The sequence below is a fragment of the Rhinolophus hipposideros genome, assembly GCF_964194185.1.
Source record: "Rhinolophus hipposideros genome assembly, chromosome: 3".
Lineage (NCBI taxonomy): Eukaryota > Metazoa > Chordata > Mammalia > Chiroptera > Rhinolophidae > Rhinolophus > Rhinolophus hipposideros.
Window position 1 is genome coordinate 100,356,066 of NC_138049.1, and position 27,017 is coordinate 100,383,082.

At 36.1% G+C, this 27,017-nt stretch overlaps 1 protein-coding gene across 1 annotated transcript in view; it reads right to left on the minus strand.

Annotated features, from left to right (window-relative positions):
- Positions 1-27,017, minus strand: part of DNAH8 (dynein axonemal heavy chain 8) — a gene marked incomplete at both ends in the record, with an annotated part of 336,864 nt that overhangs the window by 301,781 nt on the left and 8,066 nt on the right. The window contains 4 exons of the mRNA XM_081042394.1: positions 13,335-13,436; positions 15,986-16,093; positions 20,299-20,412; positions 22,287-22,463. Coding sequence (XP_080898520.1) covers positions 13,335-13,436; positions 15,986-16,093; positions 20,299-20,412; positions 22,287-22,463 — 501 coding nt within the window. The remainder of the gene's footprint in view (positions 1-13,334; positions 13,437-15,985; positions 16,094-20,298; positions 20,413-22,286; positions 22,464-27,017) is intronic.

The window sequence follows — 27,017 nt, forward strand, 5'->3', positions numbered from 1 at the left end:
AAGAAAACAAAGATAAAGAAAATAAAATACGTGCTTGCTTCGGCAGCACATATACTAAAAGAAAATAAAATACATCTTTATTTAATAAAAGGACATACTAAAAAAATAAGATAAAGATCAGTAAGAGAATATTATAAAAATTATGCCTTAAATTACAAAATTTAGACAAACTGGAGAATTTCCTCAAAAATATAAATTTATCAAAATTAGCTGAGTAATAAAGCCAAAGTATATTGAAATAGTTCACTTTTTAATGAATCAGTAGTGTAATTGCAAAGAAATATAAGAGATTAATATCCAGGATATATAAAGAACTGCAATTCAACAAAAAACAAACAACTGAGTTCAAAAATAGGTAAAGGATTTGAATGCACTTTTCTCTGAAGAAGATATACAAATGCTCATAAACATATGAAAACATGCTCAACCATCACTAGCCATTAGGAAAATGTAAATCAAAACCACAATGAGATACCACTTTATACCCATCAGGATGACTATTATTTTTAAAAATGGAAAATAACAATCATTGGCAAAGATGTGGAGAAATTGGAATTCTCCTGAACTGCTAACGGGAATGTAAAATGGTGCAGCCACTGTGGAAAATAGTTTGGTGGATCCTCAAAAAATTTAATCTAAAATTACCACATGGTCAGCAATTCCACTTCTTGGTATATACCAAAAGAAGCAGGAACTTACACAGATGATTGCACACCAATGTTCACAGCAGTATTATTCACAATAGCTAAAATGTGGTAACAACCCAAATGGCCATTAATAAAATGAATGGATAAACAAAATGTGGACGTTAATTACTCAGGCATAAAAAGGAATGAAATTCTGACACATGCTACAATACGGATGAACCTTGAAAACATTATGCGAGGTGAAATAAATCAGACACAAAAAGACAAATACTGTATGATTCCACTTAAATGAGGTATGTACAGTAGGCAAATTCATAGAGACAGAAAGTAGAATACAGGTGTTACCAGGGCATGGGTGGGGGAAAGAGATTGGGGAATTATTGTTTAATGGGTACAGAGTTTCAGTTTGGGATGATGAAAAAGTTCTGGAAATGGATAGCAGTGATGGTTGCACAATAAGTATTGTGAATGCACTTACCGCCATTGAACCATACACTTAAAAAGTTAAAATGGTATGTTTTATGTTATGGATATTTTACCACAATTTAAAGTTTTTAATTATTTAAAAAGAAATGATAATTGAAAAATCTTCCCCCAAAGAAAACATCAAGCCCATGCAATTTAACAGATTCAGTCTATCAGACATTTTTGGACAGTATCTTTAGGTTTTTGTTATTTTTGAGATAACATTGGTTTATAACATTGTATGTTTCAGGTGTGTAATATTATACGCATGGTATATGTATACATGACAATGCTCACCACCAAAGATCTGGTTTCCATCCATCGCCATAAATTTGACCCCCTTTACCCATTTCGCCTAACTTCCCCCACATCTTCTTTAGCCATTCATCCACTGATGAACATTTAGGTTGTTTCCATATGTTGGTTATTGTAAATAATGCTGCTGTGAACACTGGGGTATATATATCTTTTCGAATTAGTCTTTTCATGTTGTTCAGCAAGATGCCCAAAAGTGGAATAGCTGGATCACATTGTAGTTCAATTCTCAATTTTTTGAAGAACCATTACACTGTTTTCCATAGCAGCTGCACCAATTCCACCAACAGTACATGAGGGCTACCTTTCCTCCACATCCTCTCCAACACTTGTTATTTCTTGTCTTTTGATAATAACCATTTTAACAGGCATGAGACGATATCTCATTGTGGTTTTAGAACTGACATCAGCATCATGGTGGCATGAGAAGACCTCCAGGTCTTTTCCCTTGAAGTTACAAGTTAAATAGCTATAATTCAACAACACACAAATATGTCTGAGAGATCTGTACATTCAGACAGCTGAAGGTGGGCATATGGGAGCACGCAGAGGAGGCAGATGGAAGGGAAGAGACAGAACTAGCAGATGAAGTCCATTGCTTGTCGCAGGCCCAGCCCATGCAACAATAGTGAAGGATCAGGGTGCAACCCCCACTGGGCACACCAGAGGGGCAGAGGCAGCAATCTAGCCTGAGTGGCAGGTACACACTGAGGCTGAGCCCAAGGTCAGGGGCAGAGAAGCAGGTGCAAAGGGTGGCAGCGGTTGACATGCTGCCATCACTACTGTGGGAATCCTCCCCCACCCTCCCTGCTCCTGTGGCAGGGCTAGCATTACAACCCTCACTCAGCATATTATGAAAGGGCAAAAGCAGTATTCCAGCCTAAGTGGTCTGTATTCATTGTTGTTAAACCCACTGGAAAGAACACAGCCACACACCCATGAACCTGCTTCCTCCTGTCCACCCGACCCCCACCGATCATGGCAGAGCCTGACAGGGGCAGCTGAAACACCCCAGAAAGAACCAGGAGGCTGGCAGCTTCTGGCTGCAGGATAGTAGCACCAGAACACACAGGCCAGGAGACCCATAGCCTGCCACATCCTACCATGAGCATGGTGCCCTGAGAGCTATGCAACTGGGACAGAAAGAGGACGTCCACCTCCTCAGGGAATACAGGACACTTTCCACAGCCAAGGCAACACCAACCCACAGAAATCCTGGACGTGCAGGTAAGAGAAAACAAAAACCTGTGCTATAGCACCACCTACTGGAAAGCGAAAGAAATACCTCTACTTAGCAACCTGCTGAACAGTTAAAACAGACAATACTTAAAAAATACAGAGGGTGCCCAAAAAATGTATACACATTTTGAGGTAAAAACTGTATTAAAATTGTTAACACTCAATATATACCAATAACAAAAGATGAATACAAATCACACTTGACTTCTGCAGTTATAAGAGGTTCTCAAAGTGGTTTATCATCAGCGTAATTTCAATAGCTTTCCTTTCTTAGAATGTGTATACATTTTTTTGGCATCATCTGTATCTATTTCATTCCTTCAAATGTCCATGCAGAGAAATAATACATCAAGTAGCACGAATAACCAAGTTCAGAAAAAAAATTTAAAATCTCCAAAAAATAAACTTAAAGACATGGAAGACTGTGATTTAAATGACAGACAATTCAAGATTGCAGTTCTGAAAAAACTCAATGAGATACAAGAAAACTCAGGCAATTCAATGAGCGCAGAAATAAAATCAACGAACAAAGGGAGTACTTCACCAAAGAGACTGACACTATAAAAAAAGAACCAAACAGAAATTCTGGTGCTGAAAAACTCCATAAAAGAGATAAAGAATGAACTAGCAAGTGTAGGAAATAGAGCCAACCAGATGGAGGAAAAAATTATTGACAATAAAGACAGAAATCCAGAAATGACTCAGATGGAAGAAGAGAAGGAATTGAAAGTGAAAAAATAAAAGACCTCTCCAAGAACAACTGACACCATTAGAAAGAGCAATATAAAAATAATGGGTACACCAGAAGAAGAAGATAGGGAGAAGAGAACAGGGAGCCTATTTAAACAAATAATTGAAGAGAACTTCCCAAACCGTGGAAAGAGCTGGACCCTCAAATCCAAGAAGATAACAGAACACCTATTATTTCAACATAAAATGACCTTCTCCAACATACATTACATTAAAACTCTTAAAAGTTAATTACAAAGAAAGAATTCTCAGGCATCCAAGGAAAAAAAAATAGTAACTTATAAAGAAAACCTCATTAGATTATCATCAGATTTTTTAGCAGAAACCCTACAAGCTAGGTGAGAGTGATATCAAATATTCAAAATACTGAAAAGAAGGATTTTTGGTCCAAATGGTGGAGTAGATAAACATTGTGCTTACCTGCTCTCAGGACCACATCAATTACAACTAAACCACAGAACAACCATCATTGAGAATCACCTGAAGTCTAGGTGAACCGAAGCCCTACAACTACTGATATAAAAAAGAAACCACCTTGAGACTGGTAGGAGGGGCAGAGATGTGGAACGGGCTGGCCTCACACACAAATGTGACCATTAAAAATTGAGAGATGTATTTGGGCTGTGGAGGCCCTCCCCTGAGGAATGATGGGTCCCAGCCCCTCTGCAGCCCAGGGTTTCAGTGCTGGGAGAAAAATCCCCATAAGTTCTGGCTGTGAAAACCAGCAGAGATTGTGAGACGAAGAGGTGGCTGGGTGAGACGAGGGGGAGGCTGCAATCCCAGGCACTCCTCTTAAAGGGACCATGCACGAACTTACTCGCTGACAGACTCACTTGCTCTGAGATCCAGTGCTGGGGTAGCACCTAGAAAGGCACCAGGGACATATAGAGCGGAACTGAATTGTCTAGTTTCAGCGTGAGGGCTGATGGGGCAGTTTTCTCCCCAAAGGAGGAGCTGGTGGAAGCCATTATTTCTTTGTTGAGCCCTCCCCCTCCCAGCATGCAGATGCCATATCTGAGTCTCCATCAAACTGGTTATCACCTTTTGCCTGACCTGCCCAAGTGATTCCCACACCCCACCCAACTTTCCAGCACCCCCAAGTCACTTCCAGTGGCTTTTCCACATAAACGGCCTGCTTTGGCTCATGCTGTAGACTTTCCTAAAATCTTTCAAAGGTTCACAAAACCCAAACAAGCAGCATCTGATTTTAGCATGAAGTCAGCATCTGACCTCTGGCTGAGCAGCCCCAAGCCCAGTACTTGAGACAACTGGCCTTGTTTCACAGCTTGGCCACTCAAGGCACAGTGCAGGCTGCAGCCATCTTTGGATTGCTTTGTGGTTCATGCCACAAAGGCAGGGCACAGACTGCAGCTGAACTTGGCCTGCAGCAGGTCCCCTACCAGGAAGCTCATGGACTGGGAGGCCCAGTGGCCAGCTTCAGACTGGGCTGGAGTATCATGCAACTGCCTCCAAGTATGACACACCAAAGGGCAGGCTAGGCAGGCACCAGAGCCCCACCAAAGTAAACCCTGCTCTGGACGGTCAGCCCCTGCACAACAGGTCCTCCACTCTAGTCATAGCCAGCGCTCACAACCAATCACCCTGAGGGGCAATCCCTCCAATTGATGTGCAAACAATAATCAAGTCTCAACTACAACAGGAGGGCACAAAAAACTCACACATGGGACACACTTGGAGCACCTGACTCTGGTGACCAGGGAGACTGGGCCACTGGGCCCCACAGAACACCTACTTCATAAGGCCACACTGCTAAGACTGGGAGGCATAGCAGCCCTGTACAGAAACAAACACAGGGAGGCAGGCAAAATGAGGAAACAAAGAAATACTTCCCAAATAAAGTACAGAACAAAACTGCAGAAAAAGACTAAACAAAATGGAAACAAGCAATCTACCAGACGCAGAGTTCAAAACACTGGTTATTAAGGATGGTCAATGATCTTAGGGAGAACTTCAACAAAGAGATAGGAAACATAAAAAACCAGTCAGAAATGAAGAATACATTAGAGGGAATCCATAGTAGATTAGATGAAGTGGAGGATCAAATCAGCAATTTAGAAAATAAGGTAGCAGAAAACACCCAATCAGAACAGCAAAAAGAAAAAATAATCCAAAAAAGTGAGCATAGTTTAAGGGGCCTCAGGGACAACATCATGTGTACTAATATTTGCATTGTAGGCGTACTAGAAGAAGAGAGAAAGGAATTGAAAACCTATTTGAAGAAATAATGACAGAAAACTTCCCTAACTTGCCAAAGTAAATAGATATACAAACCCAGGAAGCGTATAGTCCCAAACAAGATGAACCCAGAGGCCCACACCAAAACACATCATAATGAAAATGCCAAAAGTTAAAGAAGACAAAGAGAGAATCTTAAAAGCAGCAAAAGAAAAGCAATTAGTTATCTACAAGGGAGTTCTCATAAGACTGTCAGTAGATTTCTCAACAGAAACTTTGCAGGCCAGAGGAGATTGGTAGGAAATATTCAAAGTGATGAAAAGCAGGACCTACAACCAAGATTACCGAACCCAGCAAAGCTATCATTTAAAATCAAAGGACAGATAAAGAGCTTCCCAGACAGGATAAAGCTAAAGGAGGTCCTAATCACCAAACCAGTATTACAAGGAATGCTACAGGGACTTAAAACAAACCAAAAAAAATCAAAAATATGAATAAAATGGCAGTGACTGCATATCAAACAATTGCTTTAAATGTGGATGGATTGGATGCTCCAATCAAGGGATGGGGTGGCTGGATGGATGGGAAAACAGATACTTTGTATGTTGTGCCTGAAAGAGACTCAGTTCAGATCGAGGGACCCAGGTGGACTGGAAGTGAAGGGATGGAAAGGGTATGTTTCATGAAAATGGAAACGAAAAGGAAGAGAGCTGTGGTAGCAATACTTGTACTGGACAGAGTAGACTTTGGAACAAGGGGTGTAGCAGATGACAGAAAGGGACCCAGTAATCCCACTTCTGAGTAATTATCTAAGGGGGCCTAAGGTGTTGCTTCAGGGAGACATGTGTATCCATATGTTCATTGCAACACTGTTTACAATGACCAAGATGTGGAGGCAGCCTGGGTGTCTGTCAATGGAAGAATGGATAAAGAGGAGGTTGTACATATATACAGTGGATATTACTGGGCCATGGAAGGGAATGGGTTTTCGCCATCTGTGGCAGCATGGATGGACATGGAGGGAATTGTGCTGAGGGGAGTATATCAGACAGAAAAAGACAGATACAATGTGATTTCATTTATATATGGAATCTAAAGAACAAAATAAACAAAGAAAACAGAAACAAACTCATAGATACAGAAAACATTTTGATGGTTGCCAGATGAGAGGGGTGTTGGGAACGGGTGGAGGAAGAGAAGGGATGGGGAAGCACAGGTTAGTTGTTGCAAAGTAGTCGAGGGGATGTGTGGTATAAAGTAGGGAATATGGTCAATGGTATTGCAATGACTCTGTGTGGAGTCAGATGGGTACTAGATTTATTGGGGTGACAGATGGGAAGGAGGTTGGGGGACAGGGTGAAGAAGCTGAAGGTATTAATTAAGAAGTACAAATTGATGGTTGCAGAGTGGTCATGGGAATGTAGAGTAAAGCATGGGGAATATGGTCAGTAGTATGGTAGTGTCTATGTGTGTGTCAGGTGGATACTAGATTCAGGGATAGCTTCTTAAGTTGTGTGGATGTCTGAGCACAGTGCTATACACTTGAAATTAATACACAATAATACTGAATGTCAATTGTAATTGAAAAATTAAAAAGGGGGGGAATGTGAAGGGAAATAAGAGGTTCAAATTTCCAGGTATAAAACAAGTCATGAGATGTAACATACAGCACAGGGAATACAGTCAATAATATTGTGATAGCGTGGTCCAGTGTTAGATGGTTGCTGGACTTAATGGTGAACATTTCTTCAGGCATATAAATGTTGAAGCGTGTACACCTGAAACTAATATAATATTGTATGTTAGCTATATTTTAATAAAAATCTTTAAAAATACATTGAAAGAGAGAAATCACCAGCCAAGAATAATATATCATTGTGGTTTTGGTTTGCATTTTCCTAATAATTACTGATGTTGAACATCTTTTCACGTACCTGTTGACCATCTGTATATCTTTTTTGGAAAAAAATCTGTTCAGATCCTCTGCCCATTTTTAAATCAGGTTTTTTGTATTTGTTGTTGTTGAGTTGTGTGACTTCTTTATGTATTTTGGATATAAACCCTTCATCAGATGTACAATTTGTAATATCTTTTCCCATTCGATAAGTTGCCTTTTTGTTTTCTTGATGGTTTCCTTTGCTGTTCAGAAGCTTTTTAGTTTAATGTAGTCCCATTTGTTTTTGTTTTTGTTTCCCTTGCCATTGGAGTCAAATCCACAAAAACATCACTAAGACCAATGTCAAGGACTTCTGTTTTCTTTTATATTCTTTTATATTTTTTATGGTTTCAGGTCTTACATTTTGAGTTAATTTTTGTGTATGGTGTAAGATAGTGGCCTAGTTTTGTTCTTTCTCAGGATTGCTTTGGATATTCAGGGTCTTTTGTGGTTCCATACATTTTTGGATTTTCTTGTTCTATTTTTGTGAAAAATGCCATTGGGATTTTGATAGGGATTGCACTGAATCTATATATTGCTTTAGATAATATGGACATCTAAACAATGTTAATTCTTTTAAGCCATGAACAAGAAATATCTTTCCATTTCTTTCTGTCTTCTTCAAATTTCTTTCAACTATGTCTTGTAGTTTTCATAGTACAGTCTTTCAATTCCTTCGTTAAATTTATTCCTAGGTATTTTATTCATCAGTTTTATTTTTTAAACGCACACACAACAAAGATTGTCATTAAGTCATTTTGTGACTCTGCCTGCATTAAGCACTTTCTCTTAAGCATCTGAACACATTCCTCACTGTCTGAGTGTTTTATAAATTTTAGATATTAACCCCTTATCAGATGTATCATTGACAAATATCTCCCATTCAGTAGGATGGCTTTTTGTTTTATTGATGGCTTCCTTCGCTGTGAAAACAATTTTAAGTTTGATGTAATCCCATATGTTTATTTTTTCTTTTACTTCCCTTACACTTATTCAGCTCAACACTAAAAAAACAAGCAACCCAATTAAAAAATGGTCAGAGGACAATGAGACATTTCTCTAAAGAGGACATACAGATGGCCAACAGACATGTGAAAAATGTTCAACCTCACTAATCATTCGAGAAATGTAAATAAAAACCACAATGAGCTACCACCTCACACCCATCAGAATGGCCATCATCAATAAATAAACAAACAACAAGTGCTGGCGAGGTTGTGGAGAAAAAGGAACTCTGGTGCACTGTTGGTGGGATTGCCGATTGGTGCAGCCACTTTGGAAGTCAGTATGGAGGTATCTCAAAAAACTGGAAATGGAACTACCTTATCCAGTAATTCCACTCTTTGGTGTCTATCCAGAGAAATCCAAGACGCTAATTCAAAAAATATATGCTTATGTTTATTGCAGCGCTATTTACAATAGCCAAGACTTGGAAACAATTGAAATGCTCATCGGTAGATGACTGGATTAAGAAACTGTAGTACATTTATACAATGGAGTATTACTAGGCAATAAAAAATAATGAAATCTTACCATTTGCAATGATATGGATGGACCTAGAGAACATTATACTAAGTGAAATAAGTCAGTCGGAGAAAGACAGATACCTTATGATCTCATTTATATGTGGAATCTAAAGAACTGAATAAATGAGCAAAGTAAACAGAAGTAGTCTCAGAGATATAGAGGAAAAACTAATGGTTGCTAGAAGGGAGGGTGGTGGGGATGAGGGAGAAGGGGAAGGGATTAGACAGCATAAATTGGTAACTACAATATTGCCACAGGGATAGAAAAGACAGTTTGGGAAATATAATCAATAATGTTGTAAAGATTTTGTAGGGTGTCAGATGAGCACTTGTCTTATTAAGAAGATCACTTCACGGACAGTGGAGATGCTTGACAACTGCACTGTATACCTGAAGCTGAAGCTGAATAATATTGTATGTCAACTATAATTTAATATATATAGTCACGGGATATGACTTGTGACATAGAAGCGTTGCTTCCTCTTTTTTTTCTAATTTGCTCATTTATTTCTTCTGTCTGTTTTACCAGAGCAGCCACCCCTATTTCTTTTGTAGATAATAAAATGTGTTTCATTTAAGTACTGTAAACTGGCTAGTTTATAGCATAGGGAATAGAGTCACTGGAATTGTAATAGATATATACAATGTCAGAGGGGCAATAGATTGGAGGAGGGAGGTTATCACTTTGTGAGGGGTGAAATATCTAACTATTGGATTGTTTTGTACACCTGAAACTAATTAAAAAAAAAGTTGCTTCTTGTCCTCTCAGATAGTGCTTTTTTTGTCCTGTCAGGTATCCTTCTGCTAATTTTTTTTTAATTAAAGTTTATTGGGGTGACAATTGTTAGTAAAGTTACATAGATTTCAGATGTACAATGCTGTATTTCATCATCTAAAAATCACATTGTGTGTTCACCACCCAGAATCAGTTCTCCTTCCATCACCATATATTTGATCCCCCTTACCCTCATTTACCCCCTCCTCCCCCCTTACCCTCTGGTAACCACTATTGTCTGTGTCTGAGTTTTTGTTTCTCATTTGCCTTGTTCTCTTATTGTTTTTGGTTTACATACCACATATCAGTGAAATCATATGGTTCTCTGCTTTTTCAATCTGACTTATTTCGCTTAGCATTATAATCTCAAGATCCATCCATGTTGTCACAAATGGTCCTATTTCATCTTTTCTTACCACCGAATAGTATTCCACTGTGTATATGAAGTTGTGGTATACATACACAATGGATGAATGAATGGCTTCTGCTATTTTTTTTCCTCATCTTTCAGGTTATTTATTGGATATGTTTTCAAAGTGTGTTCCAAAAGGTTCTGTGTTCTGTTGTCCAAGAGGTTAAACCAGTGCATGGACTTTCAAATTGTTTTGTATTGTCGGCCTGAGGTATTATCCCATGTCATCTTTCTGATGAAGCTCAAGTTTTGGAGACTCTTTGCTTTGCCAATAACATCTCTGGGAGTTCTACAGATTGCAGAAGAATAATGTGTATTCACGTAATTGGTGACAACTTCTCATCTTGAATTTGTTCCAACAAGGAAGAGGTTCACAGCTTTAATTAGTAATTGCAGATCAATCTTCTTCTGATCAATTTTCACTGCCATTTGCACCTTTAACAGTTGATTCTTCTGCATTCTTAGATGCTTGTGACATACAAGCATTGCTTCCTCTTTTTTTCTAATTTGCTCATTTATTTCTTCTGTCTGTTTTACCAGAGCAGCCACTCCTATTTCTTTTGCAGATAATAATGTGTTTCATTTAAGTACTGTAAACTGGCTAGTTCGAGCTTATCATAAAGCTTTTTCACTTCATCCTCATTTTAAATGGTGCCATCTCATTATCAGAAAAGTGATTCAGGTCTTCCATGAATGTTGAAGTTTTTGCTGCCTTTCACTTTTTTTATGGAGATATAATTGACATATAACATTACATTGTTTCAGGTATACAATACAATGATCTGATATTGCCTTTCCCTTTTAAAGGCTTTTTTCTGAGTATCTTTTTTCCTTCTTTGCCAATAATGCTTATCTAACTTCCTCTTCTTCTTTCTCCTTAGCTATACAAGCAGCTTTAATTTAGGTCATCTTTGTTTTTCTTTATCTTCTTGCTCCTTCCATTTTTCCTTCTGTTTGTGCTTTCTTCTCTGCTTCTTTTTTGGCTTTTTCTTTGAACATTTTTATCTTTACCTCACAGCTATGTGCATTATCAACTGAGTTCAGTTCATGTCTTCTTTTTTTCTTTGTGCCCTTGTTGCTCTGTTCTGCTTTTCAATCTCTCTCTTCCCATCATGACATTCTGTTTTTTTTCTTCACTTAAATTAAGTCTCTCCAAGAATAAAAATTATACCAGAAGAAATAAAATGTCTCTACATCTTCAAGTGGTAAATTCTTATCACCAAGTTTAGGAACTTTTGGGGGGAGGTTATCTGGAATTCCTTTCAAACCCTGGGGGAAACACTTCAAAGAAATTGTTATTTGCCTCACTTTTAGAAGGAACTGAGCTATCAGAAGTAAGATCTGCACTGTTAAATTCTCCTTTTACACTGCATCAGACATCCTGTAAGTTTTAGTTATGCAAGTGGGGTAGTCACTATCTCCTTCATACATTAGTTCACCAGCTGCTTTTGGTGATGTTTTAAAACCACTGCTTTAGGAACTGCACTGACCTGACTCTGTGTCACTTTGTATCTTACGTGGCCAACTCCAAGCACTGCATAATGGTCCTGGTTCTTCCATTGTTTTCATTGGAATGAGATGTTTTCAGCAATAGACACTATCCTAACTGCAATTCTTCATCTTCTGTTTCCTCTGACAATTCTATCCTCCAGAGTGCCAGAGGTCAGAGGATGGAGATGGCGGTCCTCAGGGCCAGCCCTGTGAGAGCAGTAGTTCATGTCCTGGGTGGAGGGAAGTGGGCATCCTTTTTGGCTCTACCTCCCAGTCCCAGCCTCATGCCTTGGCTCCACGAGCACACAAAGACAGCCAATGACCACTTCCAGATGGAGCCTTCCTGCTGTTGTCATTTCTTTCAGACTTTCGAAAAAACATGTCACTTAATTTTCTACAAACTTAGAATAGAATAGGGGGGAATACTTCCTTCTCTTCCTCCACCCCTACTCATTCTGATACCTTAGTGCCAAAACACTGACAAGGACAGTCTGAGAAAGGAAAATTACATCAATATAGTTGCAAAAAATCCTAAACAAAATTGTAGCAAACTGAATTTGAGTGTTTAAAATGAGATACTAGGGGGCGACTGGGTGGCTCAGGTGGTTGGAGCATTGTGCTCCTAACACCAAGGTCACTGGTTGGATTCCCACATGGGCCATTAAGCTGCGCCCTCTACAGCTAGATTGAGAACAACCACTCGACCTGGAGCTGGGCAGCTGTGAGCGGCCACTGTAAGCTGCCATGTGCGGCCTGAGCAGCCGGCGGCCAGCATGAGCTCAGGTGGGTAGAGCGTAATAATCATAATACCAACATGGGCCAGGGAGCTGCGTCCTCCGCAATTACACTGAGAAACACGGCTTGACTCGGAGATGGGGGTGAGGGTAAAAGGGGAAAAAATTAAATAAAATACAAAGAGATACTATACCATGACAAAGTTGAGTTTATCCTGTGGACATTAGGATTGTTTCATTTTAGAAAACCTAAAAATGTCATCCATCACATTAACAGATTGAGAATAAAATTCTTATAAGCATTTCAAAACACATATGCAGAAAAATTTTTTTCAAAACTCATTCATAACTTTAAAAAAATATCACCTAGTACTAAAACTAGGAATAAAATTGCCTTAATCTAATCATCAATGTATTAAAAATCTATGAAAACCTCAGACTAAACTGGGCAATATTAGAAACATTATCTCTCAAAAGAAATCAAAATTAGATGCCAACTGTCACCATGTCTATTTCAGGATGTAGGGCAGTCCTAGCCAACGCAAAAAGGCATGAAAATGAAATTAACAGGGGCTAGAATGAAAGGTGGGGGCCAGAGTATACAAAAAAGCACACAAGAGGTGTCTGATAAAGGTAGCCAGGGAGAAGATGAGGATTCAATTACACCCTAAAAGGAGCACTAAATACAAAGGGAAGTAGATAATTTTAATGAAGTCCTTTTTATATTCTCATGCTACTCTGTACAATGTTTTATCAAAATTAACATGCTTTGTGAATGTACAATGTAAACAAAATTGGGCCAGATGATAAAAGCTTTACTTTATGAAAATAAAAATACTTCTACAAACCTGAATTTTCTTTAGTACAAGTGGTGTTTCCTGATCCCATACATGGTTAATTCCTCCATCAGTAATATAGGCTTTACATGCTGTCACCATTTGATTTGTTACCTAAAATAAATGTAAGTCCAAAATCATTCTAATTTTTTTAAATCACAAGCATAAAAATGATAAATAGTAAACTTATAAAATGAATTAATTATAGTAGATTAAACAGAAAGAAATACATATTCCAGTCACAACAAACAACAAAAAAACCCAGTCACATTTACCTACAGTATTTAAGTCAACATAACTGGGACCACAAATTTCAAAGTCAACAATATTTTCCACTCGTCTATTTCTCCTCTAATTAGATCTTGATCCAGTTGAAGTGTAATGCTTCACCATCCTTCAACATGAAAACTAAATATAAAGTTAATCACCTCTTACAATCCCACCCTAGTAATGAAAAAAGTCAAGATAGCTATTTGAAGGGTTCAGAGGTTAGATCAAGAGAGCAGGCAGGCTGACACACAGAAATTTTGGAGAATTCCTAAAATATGGAAAGCACATGAGTTGGATTCAAATCTACAGGAAGAAAAATAAAGACTAGAGAAAACCAGAACCCAATTCTGGAGAAGGTTATTGTGAAGACAGAACAGTTATGGGAGATTTTCAAGATGGGAGACAATGTGGGGGGACCCTTAGTTATAACCCTGCACACTGAATTTGGAGCAACTTGTACAGCAGGCAAAAGTGACATATGCTGAAAGAACAAATATCAGTGTGAACTGGAGAGGTGTGGTTGTGCCCATGGTAGCTACTGCACACCAGGAGGACATATCAGATAAAATGCTATTCACACTCCCCACCTAATGTAAGTCACACCCCTCTCCCACAAGAGACAGACTACAAGAAACAGAACAGGGTGGCAAATTAGCAGTCTCCAATATAAAGATGGCCAAACAACCAAGAATCACTAAGCAACTGAAGAAAACAAACATAGTAAGAGAGGCACTGAACTCAACAAAGATTCGGAAATACAGAAAAGATGTATGTAAAATCTTTTAAAACATCTTTTATTAACTAAATTAATTCCTCAGAAAGATATGAGAGGATTTTACACCATGAAAAACAGAGAACTTGGAAATTGACATTTTTATTGTCAAAATTTTTTAAATCTATTGATGGACTGACCTGCAATTGGGACATAAATGAAGAACAAATGAGTGAGCTTAAAAGTCAAAGGACAGGGGTGGCCAGTTAGCTCAGTTGGTTAGAGCGCAGTGCTCTTAACAACAAGGTTGCCGGTTCGATCTCCACATGGGCCACTGTGAGCTGCGCCCTCTACTACTAAATTGAAAAAACGACTTGACTTGGAGCTGATGGGTCCCGGAAAAACACACTTTAAAATAAATAAAAGAAAAAAAATGGTCAAAGGACAAAGATGGACGAAAAAAAATAATTAAGAGAAATGAAAGTTAGGTTCAAGGGGTGAGAACAAACTGAACAGGTAGATAAGGAATAATCCAAGGCAAAATAAGTAATTTCCAGGAATGAAGAGAGACGAAAGTCTTTGGGTTGAAACAACCTAGCAAGTATAGAACAAGATAAATGTGAAAAGAACCACATCATTTTGAAATTTTAGAAGTTCAAGCATGAAAAAAAAAATCCTAAAAGCTTCCTCAGAGAATAAAACTGATTTTCTATAAAGGAAAAACAATCAGATAAGCATCAAATTTCTCATCAGCAATACTGGATGGTAGACAACAATATCTTCAAAGTTCCAGGAGAAAATTACTTTGAACTTAGAATCCCAGTCAAACTAATATTTGAGTGACAGGACAAAATGAAGCTATTTTCAGACATGTGGGAATTCAGGAAGTTCACCACACACAGATCCTCTCTGAAAGAACCATTTGAAGTTTTTTCAGCAAAAGAAGTAATGAATCCAAGACAGAGGAAGATGTGGAAATCACAAAACAGAAGTGATCAAAGAAATTAACACTACTTAGATTTCAGTCTGAATACTTGTTGATTCATAATGTTGAAAAAATATTAACAATAATATGGAACTAGAAATCTCAATGTGGGATATAAATAGGAAGGAGGGAGACAAGTGACAGGGAAGAATCCTAAGGTCCTTGCCTTGTTTAGGACACAGATAATGATTAAATCTATCCTTTGATTTTTTTTTTTTAGAAAAAACTTGAAATGTGATTGTTATTTTATACACTTATGTTCTGTTTGCATCATTTACAAAGAAATTCAATTTGTATGTTTCTTGGATTATTTTTCAATTTAAAATAACCATTTGGCACAACACGTAGAGATTCTGCACAAACTACAGTGCTGGTGGGAGTAGCTAACGAAGAATTGTTAAGAGTAGGCACAATTCTTAGCTCTTGAGCAAAACTATCTGGGATGAATAAATTATAAAGACACCAGCTACATTTAAACCAAAAGCCTGGGGGCTTACCTCTGACAAGAAGAAAAGTAGCCCTTCAATTATGTACAATGGACCTCAGTCAAAACCTTTCTTTTCTTGTCCACTGGAAGTATTAAAATCCAGAACTCTGAGAGGCACCCAAACTTCCCATTTCTCTTTCTGGCTCAGAGGGAAAACACTGTCAACTTTTTCAGAGTTACATGTGTGACTTCTTCCCTCAAAAACTTACCTTGATAAACAATGAGGTTATCCTCTCTGAGGTATTATAATACCTTGACACACTGTGAATCATTCTGATGGCGTTAATCAAATTTTGTATTCCATGTGCCATGGAAACCTAAAATTGAAATACATTAAATGAATTTTATCATATGTTTACAGGTTTAATGACCAATATCCTACAGTATTCAAAACTCCAAACTTACATAAAATAGTATAACATTTTAATCTTAAAGTCAAAATTTTACCACATGCAATGATGTAATCTCGACTGGATCCGAGAACAGAAAAAGGATATCAGTTTTGGCAAAGGTGTTAACAGGAGAAACTGGGTGAAGAGAATTCGGTACTACTGCTGCTTACAAGTTTATTTAAAAATAAAATTTAGAGGTGAAAGTGATTTTTAAGGGTTAGTTCAAGCTGCTCTTTTAAAGATGAAGAAACTGGTATCTTCAGGGATAAAGTGACTTATTTATGGTCAGAAAGCTAGTTAAAAACAGAGATTAGCCTAGAACTCATTTCTACTTAGTCAACTTGATTCACTTCTCAGCAAACCTACTAAGTGCCACTAGGTTCTAGAACACTGGGCAAAACCCAGACACAAAGAACCGATTCCTGAGGAGGTCGTGAGAGAGAGGAAGAGCTGCACACAAACTAGTTAAACAAGTAGAACGACATAGAGCCATGCAGATCAAGTGCAAACAGATACAAAACAATCGTTAATGTATACTGAATGTATACATTATGATGCACCCAGCAATAGGCCAAGAGCTTCACATGTTATCTTAATGTATGCTAACATTTAAGGTAGGTTTGATTTCATCAGAGCTAAGACGTCACTGATTGCAAGACTGTACCGTTATTTTACAAGATACTGCAAAAGGGGGGAAAAAGCCCAAAATGAGGCATCTCACTCCAAACTAAGCCACCAATGGGGCTACACTCCCTCTGTAAAGGTAAGCATGAAATAAAGGTGCCATGGAGAAAAAGACAGGAACAAAACTTAAATGTCCCAATCCCACTCCTTGGGGAGAGAGGGAAAATAAATTCCCGAGAATTTGTACCACAAGCTGGTATTCATTCACTGCAGTCTGAATTCACACCAACGGTACCAAAAAGAAAACCAAGGAAAGAACTAATAATCTAAGATCGTGTCAAGTCACATCCACAATGATTTATAAAACTCAAAACATTACCATTATTCCCATTTTGCACATAAGCAAATAGAAAGGCAGGGAACATAAGTACCTTGTCCAAGGTCCAGTACCTGGTCCCACAGCTGTAACCTAACCACACTTATGTGCCTGAGATTTTGGTACCCTGCTTCAACCATGATGCAAATCACGATGGAAGAACAGGTAAGTGCAACGGTATTCCTGCCCTCAATGAGCATGCCTTTTAATTGTTAGGACAATATAAAATACATACAAGATTTTTAAATGGTGATGGAATAAATAAAACCAGGAAGAATAACTACTGATTCATGTGCTACTCTTTTATGTCCTAGGTATGAGGTACAACTATGACATAATTGTATCAATTGTATGTGGCTTACGGGAATTAACATCATTACTTCATAGTGAACCTTGTATATCAGAATTCATATTACATATGCTATCAAAAGATTCTAATAAAAATGTGCCCAAAAGGAGTCCCTTCCCCAATAAGGCAAGTCTACAAAGTACCCCTAACTCCAATGAAGAAGGCTCAGGGATAGCATCAAATGATTTCATCAGGAAAACACCCTTCATCTGAATTTTAAACATCATTATTTATAATAGTAGCTCCTTGAATGCACAGTTCTAATCTATCTATAAACAGTATTCAGACATTTTATATGTAAAATATATAATAGTATATATGTCTGAAGTGTAAAACCAGGATGCTAAAATTAAACATTAAACATAAAACTCATAAAATTTATCCAGAAATGGAAGTATGGGTCCTCTGCACTTTTCCTGCTCAAATGACAGTTACAAACTAAACAGCAATTACTGTTTGCTTTTCATAAGAATAAAGAAAACAAGAAAAAAAGAGTTTGTGAAACTACAGAAATAGTGGGTGTATAAGGGGGAAGCAATTACATGACTCAATACTAGTACTTCTCTAATTTCTAAAGATAATGTTTGAAACGTTCCTACATCAGAGCATGTAAAAAGCTCAGTAACAATAAAATAACAGTAGTAGTAATAATAATAATAATCATGTACATCTATGGCTAGAACAACGGAACAAAGTTTTGTAAATTATTAGGATGAAAAAACTACCAGAACTAAAAGATATAAAATTATGTGAATTTAAGCAAGTCTTTTGAACCAAGAAATTGAAATTCGTATACCTTAAAATTTAGAGGTCTTGATAATAATAAAAAGCACTGTATCTTTCTTTCAAGTTTACTTTTTATAATGAAAAGCTTTGAATATATAGAAAAGTGAAGAGAATAGTATAATGACTACCTATGCCCATCGCCAGATTTGACAAATGTTAGCATTTTGCTATGTTCACTTCATCTGTTACTTTTTACGAGAGCTACTTGTAAGTAGTCCTCCTAGAGTAGGCTTTAGGTATATGTGTATTTAATATTTGCTTCTTGTGAGTAGCCCCAAATGCTTGTGACATGTGATAATTCTAATTTTTCTTAGACATACATTTTAATTGCACATGTTATAAAGCTGGGGAATCGAGTCATTGAGCTAGAGTAAGCCAACCCAGTCATATTTTTCTATAATTTTGGTTTTCTTACTCATGGTCATATACACAGAAACATCTAAGAAGTGATATAAAATGTTCTTATGTGAAACAGATTTTAAAAAGGTTCCCAACAGAAGTCCAGTTGCTGGTACTAGGGGTAGAAGTGAACAGAGAGTGAGGTTTAAGAAAGACATAATTCTTCTTTGTGAACAACAATAAGTTGTAAATAGATTAAAGGACATCATCTCTTTATGGAAGCAATTAAAAGACTGTTTCTGAGAAGTGTTTCCATCCTCTCTCGTGGTGCTTCCTGATGGATGATTGGATGATGTTTTCCCACGTGGTAGTAAGAACCACACCTGCCCAGGACTCTTAACCCCGCACCTTTCCCTTCCCACTCACATTAAACTCCTTGGCTACCAGTGCCCTCATGGGAGGGTATGAACTACCCCTACACATCCCTCTTATCCAAACCTAAGTGATATGGGACATAAACTCTTCCCCTTTCCCTGCCTCAAGGATGAAACCAGCATTTACCCTACCCCAAAAAGGTTGCTTAGCCATGCCGTATGGTCAGTGGTGCCAGGTATGTGGAAGATTTGACTATCTCTTCAAAAATTAGAATGGAGAATGATGAATATGTGAACAGACACTAATATGTTACTTTGAGAGCATTTTAATTTACAGAATACCTTGAAGAGGCAGCATAGTAAAGTGGGAAAAAATACAATCCATAATGCCAAAGAGGGCTGGGTTCAGTCTCATCACTTATAGTTGCAGAAATACTCAAGTTTCTGTTTCCTCATCTTCAAGATGAGGATTGTCATGAATACAGAATGAAAATATATGGAAATGCCTATATCAGATGGCCAGCGTTCTCAAGACTGTGGACATCGTTAAAAATCCAACTGCTCTAAGTTATCAACAAATACTAGTTTCCTTGACTTCCCCTCTATCTAAAGAAAGGATAAAGGGTTTTCTTTAATTTTCATATTTCATATGAAACATCATGTAATGCCAGATAATTTGTGAATTAAAAACAAATACACTTTAGAAAAATAAAAGCAAATGAAAGTGCTAATATATTCTTTAAAGGAATTCTATAGAAATATTATGAGAAAAGCAGGTGAGAAACTAGAAATGGATCCTGTCCTGCATCACGGATTAGCTGAGTGATGCTAGCAAAGTCACTATCTCATCATGCGTCTTGGTTTCCTAATCTGGAAAGTGGGAAATATCTACCACGGTAGATAGGCCACCTCTCAGATGGCACCCAGTGATATCTACTTCATGGTATTTACACTCTTGTATAATCCCCTTCCCGAGTGTGCACTGACCTTCCTGACTTGCTTCTAAAGAATAACATACAACAGAAGTGCTGGAACATCATTTGTGAGAAACTAATATATTTGTCTTGTTTAACAAATAAACACATAGTTATGATGCTATATATTTAAATGTGGGTTAAAATAACAAATATTTAATTCATTTAAAGTGTGAATTCATTACGGATATGTAATAGGAAAATATATCTTTTAAATAACTTTTCTTTAGTATAAGTTTTACCCAATACACACATATTATTTTTAAATGCAGTAGTTTTTTAAACTACACTTTTAAAAGCATACTTACAAGATCATAGTTATAGAGAGGGTGACATACTTTTTCTAGAGTGTACAAATATCTGACATTATCTTTTGATTCATTCGCTGTGTCTGTGATTCTTGCATCCAAATCACGCCAATTCTAAAAAAAAAGTATAAGAATTCTATGAAACATTGAAATATATCAGTGTACTAAAGTTTAGTCAAGAAATGCAAGCTGTGGGGTGGCTGGTTAGCTCAGTTGGTTAGAGTGCGGTGCTCTAAACAAGTTTACGGGTTCGATCCCCACATGGGCCACTGTGAGCTGCGCCCTCCCCAACTAGATTGAAACAACTACTTGACTTGGAGGTGATGAGTCCTGGAAAAATATGCTTTAAAAATAAAAAAGGAATGCAAGCTATCTTCCCGAATCTTACATATATAAAATAGTAGATACTTAAAGATGATTTACGTATTTTTTTAATATTATTTAAGACTTACAGTTATTATAAACACCTTAGATTATTTTACTGAAGCTGAAGATTCATTCCGTTTGTAATGAACATCCTGTCTGTAGGCTTAAACTGAATCTGCTTCTACCTGGAGTGACTTTTTTAGGTTAGCTATTTGTGACATTACATTATTCTGGATCTTCAAGATGGGTCAAGTTATTAAAACAGAACATTATTCCATGAAAATATTCCTATCAGCAGAGTGAACTTTTCATGTCCAGCAAGAATGTGTACAGATGCCTGAGGAACCTGGTGGATTGCATCATTCAACATATATAACAAATGATTAACAGCTACAGTGATAGAGAACTTGTAGAATCAGTACTAACATCTGGATTTTTTTAAATGGAGGAAAGATATAAACAGCCAATTCACAGAAGAAATGCAAATAGCCAATAAACTTTTAAAGATGAACAACTTCATATTAATAAGGAGAGGCAAATACAACAAGCCATTTCCCAGATGCCCAATTGGCAAAAAGAAAAAAAATTAACTGATAATAAGTTTTGAAAGAAAACAATCTGTCTACAAACAGGAAAATGATTATATAAAACCTGGTACATTAACATTTTGGAAAACTAACAGCTCAGTCTAACAGCCATAACTCTCTAAGATATGCTATTGGGGAAGGAAGTTGAAGAATAATATAGCATCAAACTATTTATATAATAAAAAAATTAGAAACACAAAATTGCAATTTCATGTCTATTTAGTGTACTCATATAAATGCTACATAAGATGCATTTTTTAAAAACACAAATAGAGAGCTGTGGTTGTCTCTAGGTGTTTATCATTTAGGAACAAGAGTTAAGGGGTGGGAGGGTGTATGATAACTAGAGACTTGTTTTACCTGTACCACTTAAATCTTTTACCAAAAAAAGTATTCATGCATTACTTGTTTTATATATGTATAATAAATGTTTTTAAAATTTAACATATTAAATAAAATATAAATATTATATATGTATATACACATATATATACGAGTGTGTGTATACATATATATACTTTTATATACTTTATATGTATATATATTTATACATATATAAAATATATATATATTTTTTTTTTTTTTTTTAAAGGAAGAATAAAGAAAAGAGAAAAGGACCTGGAAAGAATCAAGCCACTCTGTTAACAAACATGACCTCTAAGAAAGGAGGTGGAATAGTGGGGATGGGATACATGATGAGAGGGCATTTTGGCTTTTGAATTTCTATGTCATTCTTGAACTCAATGAGCTTCTATTGATTTACAATTTCAAAAACAATTTAAAAATAAATAATAATCACTCCACAGTGGTATTGTCAAAATTGGTGTGAGAAATATTAAGAACTAAATTTTCATTTCTATACAAGTTCCTTTCCCATTTCTGGAAATAATTTTAGTATATGAGAAAGCTTTATTCAAAGTTTAACACTTTTAAATACATGATTTCAGTACATGAAGCAAGAAGCAGTTCAAGAAGGGTGATTCTCTAGTTGGTAGTTCTGAAGCATACCAAACTTCAAAAAACAAGGCCTTTTACCTTTAACAGTTTGGAGTGTGCAACATTAAGCACATTTATGACAGCCTTACAACTTGGCCCTTTAATCTGTTCAATGATATAATTGAATTTGGCTGACACGCGTTTCCAGTGTTCTAATTCAGTGAGTGGACCTGAGTCGTCAGCTTCTTTTCTCATTTGCTCACTCTCTATAAGTACCTGCAACCAAAAAAATTCACAGAATATAGAAATGTTAATTTTTCATTAAAAGCTCATTATTTTCATCTTTTCAAAGGAAGCTAGAAGTACAAATAACATTTAATGCTGAATAGCATTAAAAGCTCTTAGCAAACTAAGACTAGAAGGGAACTTCTTTAACATTATAAATAGTACCTATCTACCAAAATCTACAACAAACATAAAAGATAAAGTTTTAGGAAATATCACTTTAAACCCAAGGACAAGACAAGTTTGCCCATATCACCACCACTCATTCTATTCAACCTAGTAATAGAGGTCCCAAACAAGATAAGTAAATAAAAGAATTCCAGTAAGAATTAGAAATGACAAAACAAAGATGGAATAATCACAGATGATATGGTTGGCCACATTTTAAAAATTCAAGAATATCTAAAGACAAACTTTTACAATTAATAAAGTGAACAATTCATTAAGATTGCTGGATGTATACATAAATATCAGTCGGATCTCTTTACAAGCCATCTAACAATCTACAAATGTAATTATAAAAAGATAGCATTTGCTATAACAAATAAAAGCAATGATAAGATGGCTAGAGATTAACAAAAGATGTGCAAGATCTTTTTGGAGAAAATTAGAAAACCTAGTTTCAGTACACAAAAGAACACCTAAGTAAATGGAGATATATCAATATATATTGATATATGTATATATTGAAGGCACTTTTCTGTAAGTTAATGTACACATTCAATAAAATTTCAATCAAAATCTCAACAGGGTTTTTGATGATATTCGACAAACTAGTCTCAGTTTGGAAGAACAATTAGCCAGAAATAATCAATGCAATTTTGAAGAAAAATACAGAAAGTGACTTGACATACCAAATGTTGGTTCAGTAAAAAGCTACAGAAATTAAAGCAGTATGGTATGAGGACAAAAACCAATTAAGTAGACCAGTGGGATAGAAAAAAGTTTCCAAAAACTTGGTATGTTAGAGGTGATAGTATTAGCTTGTTAGGAAAGAATGGACTATTAAATAAACAGTCCTGGGGCAATTGGCTAACTATTTCGAAAAAGACAAAATTAGATTACTACCTCACATTATACCCACACACAAAAATAATTCCAGACCGACTAAAAACCTAATGTGAAAAACAAAATGGTAAAACATTTAAAGAAAATATAGGAGATGGAGGTAAAACTATAAAGAAAAGCATGGCACTGAATATCATAATTGTTAAGAAAATGATTAACACTGGGGGAAGAAAAGGGAGTCAAAACTAGGAAGAGGGGGGCTGTAAGGTGCTGGAAATCGTCTATATCTTAACTTTAGTTTCCTAAATAAAACACAAAAAGCAAAAGTTTCTAGTCACTGGAGGTAGCTAAATTGAGGCGGGATCACCATTTGTAACTAATAAATTTATGTCAAAATGTAAAACTTCTACATGACTAAACATGGGATAACAAATGAAAATGCAAGACACAACATGGGCCAAGAAAGAATTAACATCCAGAAAATATGATTTAAACTCCAACAATTCGGTAAGATATCATGAAACAATCTGAAATATAAGTAGGTAAATGATATGAACAGGCAATTCAACAAAGAAGAAACCTACACAGCCATTAAAATGCTCAATCTCAGTTCTATTCAGGATAATGAAAAATAAATCAAGATACAATTTTATACCCAATAAACTGGCAACGATTAAAAATCTGACAATCCCAAGTGGAAGGAAAGATTTGAAGAAATGGGAACTCTCATATGCTTCTGTCAAAAAATATTACCAGTATTTAGAGGGCTTTGCAAGACCCAATAAAAGATCCATTGCTCTCAGCAATTCCACTGGAAAACTCATGAACACGTGCATAGGAGACTTGAACAAAGATATTTATTAAATATGTATTATTATTGCTTGTAATAGCAAAAAAATAGAAACAACTATCTCTCTGACGGAATGGATGAATAAACTTCTCTATCTCCTTAAACAAGATACAAGACATAATTTAAATGTCTCCTAGATGTCTGAACATCTATGTAATAAATTGTTTCTTCATAGAGGAATACCAGACAGATGTTAAGTGAGAGAATTAAATTTCCTTGTACCAGCGTGAATGAAAGAGAATATTAAATGAGAAAAAAACTGTAAAAGGATCCTTAATGGTATTATACCATTTACAGAAAGGTTTTAAACACAAGTACATTTTCTATACACATATATAATTTATTTATATACGTAGTATAAAGCTTATAAATTTGCAAATGCAGTGAAAATGTGAAACTTTCAAGAGAATGGAAAGAGAAAATAACATTAAGATAGTAGTTTTACTCTAATTCAAAAATCTTTATGCACTCCTATGTTTATTGCAGCCTTATACACAATAGCCAAGACATGGAAACAACCGAAATGCCCTTCGGTAGATGACTGGATTAAGAAACGGTGGTACATTTATACAATGGGGTATTACGCAGCCATAAAGAAGAAAGAAATCTTACCATTTGCAACAACATGGATGGACCTAAAGAACATTATGTTAAGTGAAATAAGTCAGACAGAGAAAGACAAATACCACATGATCTCACTTATATGTGGAATCTAAAGAAAAGAATAAGTGAATGAACTAATCAGAAACAGTTTTGGAGACATAGAGGAAAAACTGAGGGTTGCTAGATGGGAGGGGGGGTGGGGAAAAGGGGGAAGGTGAGGGGATTAAAAAACAGTTGGTAACCACAAGAAGGCCATGGGGTTTTGAAAATCAATTTGGGGAATGTAATCAATAATGTTATTAAGATTTTGTAGGGTATCCGATGGATACTTGTCCCATTAGGGAGACCACCTCAGGGATGATGTAGATGCCTGATAACTGCACTGTACACCTGAAGCTGAAGCTGAACAATAATGAATGTCAACTATAATTATATATGTATATATATATATATACATATATATGTATATATATATGTATATACTTACAAGAAGTGGAGTACAGCATTAGGAATAGAGACAGTGGAAATGTAATGGCTGTGTGCGACGTCAGAGGGATAGTGGATGGGGGAGGGGGGTGCACACAGTGTGAGGGATATAAATGATCAAAGTCTAAGTATTACTTTGTCTTGTGCACCTGAAACTAATAAATAAATTTTAAAAAATGATAGTAGTTTTACATTTTCATTGCATTTGCAAATTTATAAGCTTTATATTATATATATAAATAAATTATATCAGAAGGGTAGTAGACTTGGGGGAGGTTATCATTTTGTAAGGGGTGTAAATGTCTGAACATTATGTTGTTTTGTACACCTGAAACTAATGTAAAAAATAAAAAAATGTTAAAAAGATAGTGGTAATATCGGGAAAGGGGGGGAAAGGAAAGGGTTACAGACTTTAGCGAAAATAAAAAAAAAAATCTGAAGCAAATATGGAAAACAGAATCTGTTTAATCTCAGTTACAGAGGTGTAATACTGTTTTCTGTACTTTTCTAATGTTTATAATTTTTCATAAACTGTGATGTAATTTTTAAGAATATGAATGAGGTAAAATATATGGTTGATTTTTAATTATTTATTTTTATTAATTTACAGTTAACACACATTACATTAGCTTCAGGTATACAACATAATGATTTGACATTTATATATCTTACAATGTGATCACCCTGGTAAGTCTAATAATCCTCTGTCACCGTACAAAGTCATCATATTGTTGACTAGATTCCCTGTGCTATACATTACATCCCCATGATTTATTTATTACTGGAAGTTTGTGTCTTTTATTTCCCTTCAGCTGTTTCACCTGCCTCCCAACTCCTTCCCTCTGGTAACCATCAGCTTGTTCTCTGTATCTATGAGTCCGTGTCTGTTTTGCTTTGTTTGTTCATTTGTTTTGTGTTTCTATATATTTTTCATTTTTTAATACTTTCATTTTAAAAGATTTTTATTAAAATATAGCTAACATACAATATTGTATTAGCTTCATGTGTACACCATAGTTATTCAACATTTATATACCTAAAGAAGTGATCACCGTTAAGTCCAGCAACCATCTAACACCGTATCACACTGATCATATACACACATACATTACTGACCATATTCTCTATGCTGTACATTACATCCCCATGACTTGTTTTATACCTGGAGATTTGAATCTGTTATTCCCTTTACCCTTTTCCCCTCTTTTTAACCTTCTGAATTACAGTTTACATTCAACATTATTTTATATAATTTCAGGTGTACAGCATAATGGTTAGAAATTTATATAATTTAAGAAGTGATTTCCCTGACTAGTCTAGTACCCACCTGGCACTATACAGTTATTACCATATTATTGACTATATTCCCTATGCTTTATTTTACATCCCCATGACTATTTTGTAACTAGCAATTTGTATTTCTTAATCCCTTCATCTTTTTCTCCCTACCCCAAATCCCATCTATCACCCTGTAAATCTAGTAGACCTCTGACACCATAGTTATTACAATATTACTGATTATACTCTTTACGCTATACCTTACATCCCCATGAATACTTCATAACAACCAATTTGTTAATCCATTCTCCTTTTTCTCC